The sequence below is a fragment of the Sparus aurata genome, chromosome 19 (genome assembly GCF_900880675.1).
Source record: "Sparus aurata chromosome 19, fSpaAur1.1, whole genome shotgun sequence".
NCBI lineage: Eukaryota > Metazoa > Chordata > Actinopteri > Spariformes > Sparidae > Sparus > Sparus aurata.
The window spans coordinates 22899837-22913080 of NC_044205.1; the positions used below are offsets into that span (position 1 = coordinate 22899837).

Genomic DNA, 13244 nt, shown 5'->3' on the forward strand with positions numbered 1-13244 from the left:
AGGACGTGCAGGTCTGATCTCTATAGTGAGACAAACACATAGTTTCAAGGCCAACCATGCAGGCACAGTCTAGATAAAGAGCTGTGGGGTAAAGACAGAAAACGTATGAATGCAAAATGTTTGCCAGATGAAGCACACTACTGTAACCTAATGAGGAATAAACAGAATTCATCAGGCGGAGAAAGTATATAATCATTCCTGAGAAGGCTGAAATCCTCAAATCTGGAGTCACATTTTACAGTGAAGTGCATCCTCCCCTACTAAATTTCACTTGAATGAAACACTAACACTTGAAGTCTGACTCCCAGTATAGCTGTACAGTTCATAACTTAAAAAAGTAAAACTAGTTTTTATCAACCAAAACTCCAAACAACAGCAGAAAAGTTCACTCTTGACTTTATAAAACAGTAGTTTGAAGAAAAACAAGCCCACTGTCACTGTAATAACTGTTTTAGGTGCTTTCAACTGTATCACCATGAAAGTGGCCATTGAGTTATGATTGTTTAGTCTACTCCAATTTCTAGAGCTGTCCCAAAGAGCAACTGCTCAACTTCGCTATTATGAGTGATTAGACCTCGTGTACATGGAGGCCATTTTCCTCTGACATCACACATTGGTAGCTGATGATGTCACGCTGCTGTTTTTTTTAGGTTGTAAGTCGTATAAACCTGTTGTATCTGACTAATCTGCGTCTGGATTTTCTCAATCATTGTCATTTCAGTGTCTTATCAATCAGGAAGCACTGACTGATAACAACCTGTAAGATTCCCTATGTTTGAAAAGTCTCTATTGGGAGACGAGTACACGAGAGGAGACATCAGCCGCTGTCTGTCACGATGTTGGCCGTAGCAGTCGGGTTTTTTTTTGTGTTGTTGTGTTTTTCCTCATCTGTTCCCACCTCTTTCCTCCCTCACCTGCTCCTTCCCTGTGTGCTTCTGTGTTCGTGGGCGTGGCCTCTGGCTCCTGACGCACCTGCAAATCATCAGCTCATCACCTCCGTCTATTAAACCCTGGTCTCTTCGCCACTCCAGCGGCAGATTGTTCCACCACGTGTGTGTGGTGATTACACCTGCGCTCTTGTTAAACTCAGAGTATTCTTCACAGTGTTTTCAAGTGTTTATTTGCGTTTTTGGCTCCGTATGTCTTCCTGGAATCCTTCCTCATTGCCACCAGACCACTCCATCCAGCCTGCTCGCCCTGCTCGCTCCAAGCATCTCAATTTGGTTTGTTGGAATAAACACCTTTGAAGTGATCTCTTGACCCCAGTCTCTGCATTTTGGATCCGACAAAAACCTTGGCCTTAACACTGTCCCTCACCTTCAAAACGTAATGAGCAAGTATGCGTTCAGCTGTTGTATCTTGTCATTTTCACTTTGCTCTCAAGGCAGAAATCTTCCATCTTCATACAGCGCCACAGAGGAGCTCCATTTCTTGCTCTGTTTATCGGCGTGTTTGCCTCTTTTTTTTTTTCAAGTGCAGCTGACGCAGCGTCTCCTTCCTTCTGAATGCTGATTTGGACGTCAGTTATCATGGCAACAGCGAAAGCATTCAGCTCAGCCTCAATTCCCAAGGTCAATAATGAACTTCATGCTTAACTTGCAAGCCAGCAGACATGAGAAGGCCACAATCATAAGAGCTACTGAGCTTGCATGTCAACAGATCTATCTATGACTCTTTCTGCTAATGAGGACCACCTGATGCAAGCGAAGGCTCCAGAAGACGCTAATAAGTGCACCTTGAGTTTCGGAGCGCGCAGCACGGGGCAATAAACCCTCTCGTATCTCTCAGTTATGGCAAAATTCTGCGTAAGTCAACCGGCGGTGTCGTGTTTTATATCTCTGCATCGCTACAAACCTATCATTAACAGAACAAATACCATGCAGCTGTTACGCTGCTCTTGAAGGCAGCGCGAGTGCAGATGGTGGAAGATTCAGTTTGGTTTAGGAAATCAAAGGGGAAACAGTGGAACATCTGGTCTTTACCCTGGACAAAGAACAACGGCGCAGTGGTGAAATGAAAGAGAAACTCATGCATTTTGAATGCGCATATAGCCACAGCGGCGCATAGTTGGCTGAAATCATTTGCCACTAATACCCAAATCTACGCTGATCCACAGCAGTGCCGCAGCAGGATCCCATTAACATCAACTTAGCCTTCCTTCTGAGGCACATCTGGAACGCGCTTTGAAACCAGGAGTTCAATGTAAATCAATCGAAGTGATCACTGCAAAGACAAGATGCCTGCGTGATGAAGCGGCGCAGCTGGATGTTTCGGAGAGATGTCGCCCTAATGACAAAAACCTGATGAACTTTTTGAAAAAAAAAAAAAGGAGCGCACAAAAACAGATTTCGGGGAGTCATTTGAGGGCCTCTTAAAGAAAATACGGGCAAGAGGAAAAGAAAGGGGGAAGATAAATTGGCAAAAGGGCTTGCAGACTTTACCAGAGACAGAGACAAGTGCACAGGCAGGGTCAATCCAGACTTTGACGCAGCCTGGTCATAAACTAAAGCTATAGGGATTCTTTGCAGGATCTTGCAGCGCTGTGAAGCTCTGCTAAGACCCCGTCTGGAGCTCGCAGGGATTATTACTGCTGCATCTGGCAGAACAGACCAATCCATTACCTCAATGCCATTAGCCCTGTGACATGTTCCTGCTCCGCTCTGCAAGCTTTCGCCGTGCTCCTCCCTGCCAAGACCGTGACAGGGCGGTGTGTTGTGTGCATGCGAGTGGGAATCAGAGATGCTCATTTCCTAGTCAGGAAATCAAATCCACATCAATACAAGAGGGGGCTAAGTGTAAAAAAAGTGGAAGAAGTATCGGCTAATGAGAAACAACCAGGCAGCAGGGATTTGACTGAAAGAGATTTAAAAGCAGGATTGATTTATCGGCGCTAAACGGCTACGTGCTCCAGTGTTTTAAAGGGAAACATCCGACTGAGAGAGAGAGAACTCCTGGGATAGAAAACATCTGTCTGTCTTGGGTTTTATTGAATACATGGAAGTTGATATTACGGTACAGTGTGGCGGCCGGGCTATCAGCAAAGCCTTCACTACAGGAAGGTCTTACGTCACTGGACAACCTGAAAGACAATAGGGCCCCGCTGGTTCCTTTACAATGTGCACACTTGGACAGGAAACAGACTCCTTAGCTCCACACAACCCCCCCCAAAAAACTACTTCTGCACTGCAGCTATTCTCACACTCACTCAGTCTCGAAGAATCCCTTTTGAAGGTCGTGCACCGACAGACTCGGCGATACGTGCGCCAGGAACTATAACGTGTCATTCTTCGCGACACGAACGATTTCCTCGGGGGAGTTTTCTGCCTCTTTTTAAGCCCTTCTGTCAGCTCAAAAGACACAGACGTCTCCGCGCTCTGCCCTCGTCACTTTATAAATCCTCGGCTGAGGAGGACAGCAGACACTCAGATATCTTAAAGCCAAGATTCACAGGCGTGATCTACTCAGAGGCAGTCCTTCAAAAAAAAACAAAAAAACGAGCGCTTCAGCGCGACTATTCATCACGGCATGAATTTTTCCAGGACAGAGATGACAGTTCAGATCCAAAAGCAATTTGGCATCGTGCAAAAAAATATTCAAAGTGATGTCAATTTTAAACAGGTTGTTAAATCGCGATGTCAGAGATTGGGCGTCACGGTATGAGAATCACGTGCATGAAATGTCTTTCTGTACACTTTATCCATTTTGGCAGGAGCGTAAAAGGAGGGCTCTACGCGGAGTGACAGTCGTGTTAAATGACTGAGGGTAACGTTGGCTACGCACAGCACGGAGGAGAGCTGCACATCAGACAGGAATGGAAAAGCGAGCTCTGGCCTAAACGGTTGATTTGGTCGTGATGAGGAGCAAATGTAGTGATCTCATGTGGTTGAAGCAACAGAACAAGGGAAGTGCTGGAACTTCTGCGGTTTTAAACTTCTGACCAAAAAAAAAAAAAAAAGGGTTCACTTTAACTTCAGAAAAGAGGTTGTTTTGTCTCAAGTGGTAGAAGTGCTGAAACAGTCTTCAGAGAGACTATTTCTTTAGGAAGAAGGTACAAAAACATGACAAAACTCTGATGAAGTATTCTTTTATTTGATGCGGTTTGCAGCGGCTTGAAAGGAGCCGTTTGAAATCTGAGGAAATACGTTTAATCGTCAGGAGTTAGATGAGAATGAGACGTTTCCATGCCTTTACGCTTACGTAAGCATTCAACTGGAAGACGCTAAAACAGCATGGCTCAGTCCAAAGGTTAAAAAGCGCCACGTAAAACCACCATTTGACACTTTATGGCCCTATTGGCAAGTCGGGAGCCATCTTGGAAACGTCCACGGGCAGCTATTTCGGTGTATTAATGTGAGTGTGAATGGATGAATTTGACCAGTAGACTGGAAAAAACGATATGTAGAAATGGCTAGCATGTTCCTGTTTGGATACAGCGGTTAGCCTGGCAGCTAGAGCTATTCTCTGGCGACGCGCAGATTAGCCTGATGTTGCAGGGCCACTTTTAAAACACTTCCACTTGGTGATTCTGTATTTTCAGTATTCTCCCCTGACAAAGTTTCATTAACGGCTTCACCGCTACAACATCCAGGTTCAATCCAGGACAGGACACGTATGATGTTCCTGGATGAGGCTCGAAGTTAAAAATCTGCACCGCGGCGAAGGCTGAAGGTTTGACAACCAATATAAATGACTTCTGAGAGCGATATTTTCTTCTTCGTAGGCAAGAGCCACAAATTCGAACTCATGCTGGTTGTTTAAAAAACGAGGAGACCCTTTCAAGAACACTGTCTACTTTTTCCCCTTCGTTTTCGTGCCATTGCAGACTTCAGCCACAACTGACACTTCCCAGCTTACGTAATGAAACAAACCACAGAATGAAAAGAAAGGGGAGGGGAAGTCCGATGTGTCAGTTCAGCTGGTTCAAGACTGTAGTCGAGTTGCCACATAAAAGTCCGAAGGCCCAGGTGTATCGCGGTGAAAACATCGCTTGCCGGCCAACAATCTTAAAGGGAGCGAGCGTGCGTTTGGGCCAGGTGGCGTCTTTCCCAGCTGCTGTCAAACGTGCTCCTGTAGTACGACTGAAAAAATGTGACCCTGTTGGAGAAAATGGCAAACGCATTCAAAACAACAGGGCCGGTTCTTCCTCCCTGAGACGGGGAGGGGGGGACGAGAAGACGGAGCAGTAATCAGAGAAGAGTTATGAGATGGAGCTCGCTGAACTGCCTTTCCTTCGCTTCCCCTCCTCCTTCTTCGCCTTAACTGCTTTCACTTGTTTTCTTTTTCTTTTTTCGCCGCCTTGTTCTGTGCCTTTTCGCTCAGATTTCCTGGCCCTGGGAGCGGTGGAGGGGAAAGGGGAGGAGCGAGGACAGCTGATGGAGAAAATCTGGGGAAAATAGCTTTGGCATTCTTTGCCTCTCTGTGTTCTCTCTCTTTTACGTAGACAATTTCCAATGAGGTCTAGAAGTAAAAAGGCACTGATATTTCTCAGTGCAATTGCTCCGGGCTTGTTGAAAAAAAAAAAAAAAGTCTTAAAATAACCGCAGGCTGCTGCTTCGTGTCCGTTAACTTAAAATGGAGAAAAAGGGACGGCTTTTTCCAAACGTCTTGAGGCCGTTGACTCCTGTGCACAAAATCAGAACAATCTGTAAACTGTATCCTGTAAATCCTCCATAAGATAGTTGATCGCTCGCCAAATATTTCCCTCCGAAGGCAGATGCTTCATCATCTAAACAGGCGTCTCTCCGCCTGTGTGAGAACCTCAGCAGAACAAATGCAGCATCGAGTTTCACCAAATCTTCCAAAAAGATAAATTGGTCACAACGCCTCGTGGGTTTTTCAGCCCAGAGTTGTGCTTGGCTTAGAAGATATACCGGCTGTAATGTAACCGACGACGGATGATTTAAAAAAAAACATGACGCGACAACATCTTAAATCTTCTCTCTCTCTCTGCAGCGGCACACGCAAACACCTCGCAGCAGCCTCCTTGGTGTTTGGCACGGCAAAAATCAACAGTGAAACATTATATATCTGCTAAGGTAAACACAAGTAAATGGGTCATCAGCGCGTGAGGTTAGTTTACAGACGGAGTGTGAGCGATTTGTTGCCTTTGGGAGGGCAAAAATATGAACACGCTGGAGACTTTCTGTGGGCTGTTTAGACTGCAGGGCTGACCCCTCGCGCTGCCTCCACAACAAGCTAAGTGGGAGTGCTGCACTATGACTGATCAGTTTCGGGAGGGCGTGTTGCCATAATAGAATTATACCAAGGTCTGTTAGTCCAAACATTAGGTTTTTATAAGACAGACTGATGGGAAACACCCACACGGATGCACAGAACATTTAATTTGCAAAGACCATCTCCGCTGTCAAATGAAGGTAGTGCAGTTAAAAGTACAGTACGTCTTTGAAATGTGGTGGAGTTGATGCATTAGTAGTACAAGTACCTCAAACTTGCACAAGTTAGTGCGTTTTTGAGCACCACCTTATGTCGACAGCATTTCTCAGCTCATGTATACGTGCACCGTTGCCAAAATTGAATATCTTATAGCTTCTTTTTCATCACTGAATGTTATTTCTGTAATGTTTACGAAGCAAAGTCCCTATATACACCCAATAATTACTCGCTGGAAACAAAGCTAATGTCAGTAAAATAAATATTTGTACTGGCATCGCAATTCGGAGTGAGTGACAAGTGCAGACGTTTAGTCGGTGTAAGTGTGTCGGAGCCTTCAGACGTTCCTCCTGATTACTGCTGCACAATTTGACACATTCACGAGGCTTCACAGTGACGTAACGTACCAGCGGACTTACATGTCAAACGGCGTACAAGCTACACAAAATGCATGCAGGTCCTCCTCGGCCGAGCTGTTACGTTAGCTAGCCTCTTGTCTATGAGTAGATTCAAGCTTGTGTTTATGTGTTTAGGATTTTGGGGGTTGAGCTGTCCCTTTAAATTACTCTTTCAGCTCAATAAACCCCTAAAAAAAAACCCAAAAACAAGTCCTTCAGATTAAATGACAAAATCCGCCTATTGTCTGTGTTACTAAATATTTGGCTACAAACTAAACCAGTTTGATGATGTGACAATGCTCTTGAGTTTTTGGGTTCAGGGAACAATCATGGTTTTGGGTTAAAGTTAATACTTTGTTATGGCTGAGGAAACATCGCAGCTTGACTTGAAACGCAACCTTTTCGACGTGCATGTTTGAATACACAAGATCTTATTGCCATGTTTAGGTTTTAACGCGCTAATCTCTACGTCAGAGATCCGACATGAAGAATTAGTTTTCTCCCTTTATGATTATTCATTACCACAAAGTCTAATCCTGGCATTAACTCTTTCTAGAGTGACCATATGCAAGAAAACAACAGTGTTAAAAAGCAGAATTATGGTAAAATGCGTATAAATCATGACGTGTTTGTGTTATCTTTTACTACGGTGCTTTCTGGCGTGGAAGGACTAGACTCAGATTTTCCCCCCTCGCTGTTATCACTTGTTTCTTTGGTCCTTGGCAGACAGAAAAGGAAGTCAGCGTGTTCATTGTTCCCACCATTCCCTGTTTCCCAGCTACCTTCCTGGTGCCATTATAAATGGGTGAAGGAGCTGACCCCGAAGCATGGCTGCTTTGACACGATCAACGCCCCGGTGGGTCTGCGTTACATCAGTGGCTAAAGCTTGGCACGGGCTCCAGCTGATACAGGAGGATCAAAACCGGCGTTTTAAGAGTTACGACACGCAGGCCCAACATCTCAGGGTGTTGTCGGTTGAGCTCCTGCCATGTCTGAGCCGCATTCCTACGGTACCCTGAGTTGGGCCGTGCCAAAGCAAACCCTTGAGGCCCAGACAGGGTCACAGTGTAACCCCTGCTGGGAGATACTCAGTTTCATCCCACAGGAAGGATTTACCGTCCAGGACTTTGGCTTTCAGTCTGCGGCTAATAAGCAACTCAACTGGGTCAGGCCACCGCAAGCCCGTCTAAATAATAAATGAAAACAGAGACGCGTCGAAAAAGTTGCCAGATGACTGCCCGACTGGGTTTGTTCTCAGGAGGAGAATGAGTGTAACTTCCTCGTGTTGATTTTGTTGGAGCGCGTGTTGGGAGACAGGGGATGGCCTACTTTTCCATCTGTACGCTGATATAAGACCTGGATAATAATTCAATATCATGATTTATTGACTTTAAAGCCACATTGTGAAGAGTTTTGAGATGATTATAGCATCTTTCGGATTCTTCTGGTGGCATAAATTTTGAGTTGACGAAAAATGAAACAATTCTGGTTAGAATCGGTGCCGTCTCCAGCCATTCATGCTGAGTGGCTCTGGTTTGGATCTCGCACACGGAGCTTTACAGGGAGATCGTGTGTCCTATTTTGAAAGAGGAATTAACAATGTTTCTCTTACAAATGAAAAGTTGAATCCTCAAGAATTAAAGCTAAATCTTTTTCTCGATTCAGTACACTTAAGGGTTTTGCAGAGACAACCTTACTTGGTCTGGTATGACCAGCAGCTTATGGTGGATGATGTAAGCTAAAGTGAATCGACTTTAGGTAGATATTTCCTGCGTAGCCGACATTACTGAGGAAGTTCACTGACTTTATACTACTACAACTACTACTACCCCTATTTCATCAACATGGCAGCCATCTGTTCTGCCTTGTCTGCCTAACTCTGGGACGTTTGGAGCGTTACAACCAAATAGAAATTGGTTCCCAGCTGGAACGAAAAGCAGGTCATACTCTGCAGGTTGTTGTGCATTGAAAACCGATGGAAACACGGGCTGGTTCACAAGTAATAAGGTAATAAAAGTGGTCCAAGAACCAGAGCTAATTTGGTGGAAACGGGCCCTAAAGCTATACTTTAACATCTGCCATTGCTCTTAACTTTCACTCATGGCAGCTGTTTAGCAAAAGTTATATAATAGCTTTAGATGGAATTGTAATATAATTTCAAGCAAACTCTTCATTCATCAAAAAATAACACATCTACTGAACTTTTAGAAAGAACTTGTGTAACAATTCTGACAGTTGGTTTCAGCTTCTAACGAGGTTCGTAAGCAGTAATAATTCTCTCTCTCCCCCCCATGATTGAATCAACCAATCATGTCGTTGCCTATAAACTTTAATCTGTTCTTGTTTCTGTTCTTCTCAGCTGTCATTTCAGTGCAAAATCGTTCCAACTGTCCTCCACCACATTCACCTAATCTTCGAGCTAATCAAAGTCCACCTCGGGGGGTTTCCTAGACCACTCACAGCTTCACCTTCAATCTTGAATTATAATGGACGTCACAATGGGGCCGAGTCGCCAAGGACATACACTATATTTCACATCTAAAGTGCACATGGCGGTAAAAATATTATTTATTCACTCAGAGCGAAGTCTCTCCTGACTGAAATCTGATTTATTGCATAAAGGTGAGACTCTCTTCATTGCACTGAACTCACTCATTTTTAGAACCCTAACATTTAGAAAGTCTTTTCTAAAATTGTGATATTGGTTTCTACCATTTTGCCGCGCCATATATCTCATAGAGCAATGCACTTAAAGGTGCAATACATAAAGAATTGGCCACCTGTTGAATTCATACTCCAAACAAATAGGGGGCGGCATATTGATGAAGTTACCGCTGTCTGCTGCTAACAGTAATTGCCATTAGCTACTTAGCCCAGTTAGCGATACAGCTAGCGGTCTGAAATGGGAGCCTGGAGCATTAGGGAAGTGTTGTTGGAAGGAGGAAGTTTTCTGCCCCCGAACAAGGCATTTTTTTCCCCCTTTTACTGGGAGCCACACAGTGTTGTCTTGTACGGTGTTCACATGACTTGAACAAAGCCTGTGAGGCATGAAAAAAAGTCCCTCATCAGGACAAACTTCCAGCTTGAAGCGTTCATTTTCTTTCTTCTGCTATCTGCTCATCAGTCTCTTTGAACTGTTTCATAAAAGCGTGTTATCTCAAAGAACGTGGATGTAAACATATATGACACGATGACTGTTGTGTTGCCAGAAAACGCGTTGTCATATTCTGATCTAACAGTGAACTGACCATACAAATGCAGCAGCGATACGCCTGCATGCATGAGGATACCGCGTAAGACCCTAATATGAATGCTCCCAGTGTGTGGTGGGGGAAACAGCCCAGACTGCTTCCTGATTAGTTTAGTGGACCACAGGATGAGGTGGGCAACAACTGTGTGATCTGCCACTGTGTGCGAGCACGTGAACGGGGGTGTGCGTGAGTGTGCGTTTGTGTGTGTGTGTGCGCGAGTGTGTCTTTTTAAGGAGGGGGGATTTGCCTGTGGCCGTGGCGGTTCCAGACCATGTAATTACTCCCACTTAGCATGGAGAAAAAAATAACAATTTCAGTCATAACACAGGAGGCAAATTATGGTTGGGAAGCCACTGGCCATGGTCTATGCTATATATTTCTATCTGCGCAGGTTGTTCTGAGCAGACACATTCGGGACGATTATCAATTTCCCCAAAATACCCTCTTAAACGCACATATCCGAGTGAGTCAGCATTTCCAGTCGTGGCGATTGAGTAACGGCGATCGGCCTCACAGAAGCGCGGCACGTCTCAATCTATATTTATCGAGGTTAATCAGCGAATTAGCCTCCCTCAAACACACTAATTGACACACGTCTTGCGTGAAACCAAAAGCAGGTCCTGATGTCTCGTGAGGGGTTCGTTCTCTCTGCCTACATTTTTTTTCTTCCTTCTCTGAGAAAACACCTTGAAAACTTCAGCTGACTGACAGCTATAAACACAGGCTGGAGCTGCTATTTGTTTTCTAGTGGGCAGCTCCAAAGCCGCAAGAATACTACATTCATCACGCCAGAGCAAATTTAAGATTGGTGATGACAATGCAAGGAGAGGGAAGCGGGGGGAGTATATATATGTGTGTGTGTGTGTGTGTGTGTGTGTGTGTGAGCGTGCAAAGCAGCCGGTGAGTCACTGGTCAACTCGGAGAAGGACGGAGACACCGCAACACAAACACAACGACCATAATGTATCTGTGGGGCGTATCGATAACATTTTGATCAAAATCAGTCAGTCAGCGGTTGCTTCATGTGGTCCTTGGATTTCATCATCTCTGTCTTACTCATATTCTTTAAACATTTTCGGTCCAAAATAAACTCGGAGCCTGTAAAGCGCCTCGAGATAAACGAGCTGTAGGATGCTTTATAACAGATTAGCGAAAACATTATTCATAAGGTGCTATAAAGCCAATGAAAACATAGCCTGCAATGCTGAAATGCTTAAAGGGTAACTCCACAGTCCAGCTACGTTACCCACAATGCAACTAGCCGCTGAGTGACATCACTGGAGGCAGTTTATCAGATTACACGCAGCTTTCTCTGGAGCCACACGAGACTTTAAACTACATTTTCACATATGGAGTACTCCTCTCCAAGAACGCTTAACTGGTGGAGTTAGTTAGTTAGTTAGTTGAAACTTAAAAGTTAACCCTTTAAGTTGACCCAAAGATAAATGGATAATGATTATGGTTAAGCTTGTAGATTCAGTTCGAGAAGTTTACTGTAAAAATAATAGTAAACAAAAAAAAAAGCCCTGTTGAGATCGTGTCAGAATCTATAAATATTGAACTTTTATTTCCTGGAGAGCACAGGCACCTGTCATCGCAGTTCTTTCAAGCTATGAACTTCAGAGATTCTGCACTGTTTCTTTTCAGAAAATAAAAAGAAACTTCCGCTTTGACAGATTCTTAAAAATGCATCAGACAAATCCGCATCTTGACAACTGCTGACAGGAGGCTTTAAAAGGCATCCGTCAGCTGCAAAGTATTTTTGAACCCTTACAGCCGAGCTACAGTTTACGCTAGCAACACACACACACACACACACACACATACACACTCCTGACAAAGAGAAGTAACGTCAGTCTGCCAGGTTTGTGAAAGATTGCCTGGGCAGAAAGGAGGCTGGGGAGGCGAGAGGGAGCCAGAGAGCTGCATGGAGAGGAGTAACAACAGCAGAAGGCGAAAGCTCTCTTTCCCCATTTTCACTCCCCACACCTTCTCCGGCTAAAAATCCCTCTCGAGCGCATGTACCTCCCTCCCTGGCAGCGCTTTGAGCCTGATACGACCACAGTTTAGATAAGCATTCTTCCACAATGAGAAGCCAGCAGTGTGTGTTTTGGTTGTTTTTTTTTTTTTTTTTCTCCTCTTCTTTTTTCTTTCTCAAACAAAGCCCCGAAAGAAAATGCCTTTGGTTTCTGGGTTTCTGATGGGGAGCCGTGAGTTTGTTTTCAATTTAGGGTTATCCCAGGAACACACAGGTTTCTCTCTCCAAAAATAGGCAGCACAGAAAGTGGATGGTGGGGGGGAAGAAGAAGAAGAAGGAGGAGGAGGAGAAGAAGAAGCAGAGAGGAGGGAAAGAAGAAGGAGAAGAAGAAGGGAGGGGAGTTTGGTTAATGAGCACCAGATGCCTTACCTTCGGTGGTAGCCACATTCTTTGGAGCTTTAGTTGGTGTATGATCTGTGCTCGAACTTATGTCAGAAGAGATGCTTGAGCTCCCTTTACCTGCGGGGGGAACGGGAAGAAAAACAAAACGGCTGAGACACAGTATAGAAACGTTAAGATGACAAACTGCAGGCGCGATTTACTGGTTTTACCCTTTTCATTTGGGGCGACAACGCCTTTTATCCTTAAATCCCGAAGAGTGTCTAGCAGAGATAAGCTGGAATCGCACTTTTTTTTTGATGTCTTAAACACAGTAAGAAGGTATGAAGGGTAAAGAAATATAAAGCCCATCGGTCTCTGCTCTCACGACTTTTATGTTCCTCAGTTTTGGAGGGACGGTGAGCCTTGGCACACGCACAAAGTCCTTGCTGGTTTGTTTAAGTTACTGTCCATCTTTTTGATATTTTGGAAGACGAATAAAGTCTCCCGAAATCCTCTTTCAGGGCAGAAACCCTCCTGCGTAAGATACAAGCCGTCTGTCTCTAATGAATGATTTGCAATTAAATGTTTCATTCTTCCGAGGTCGTGGAGTCCGCACAACTGCCACATGAAAGTGCTTTTTTATTACGTTTTACGTGAATTTACGGCTCCTCACAACCTTGTATTATTAGATTGAGGATTTGGATCTCCACGCAGGCGAACAGGAGATCAGCGTTTCAAAAGACATGTCCTCTGAATGTGTGCCTCCGCTTGCCAGAGCACGACAGGGCCCGACTGCCATGGTGACTGCAGGCTGCCTGTGGAGTAGTTGTTTATGGCATTTCATTC

At 44.6% G+C, this 13244-nt stretch overlaps 1 protein-coding gene across 1 annotated transcript in view; it reads right to left on the bottom strand.

Annotated features, from left to right (window-relative positions):
- Positions 1-13244, bottom strand: part of LOC115569630 (F-box/LRR-repeat protein 7) — a 30409-nt gene that overhangs the window by 10730 nt on the left and 6435 nt on the right. The window contains exon 2 of the mRNA XM_030397648.1: positions 12447-12536. Within this exon, the coding sequence (XP_030253508.1) occupies positions 12447-12536 (90 nt within the window). The remainder of the gene's footprint in view (positions 1-12446; positions 12537-13244) is intronic.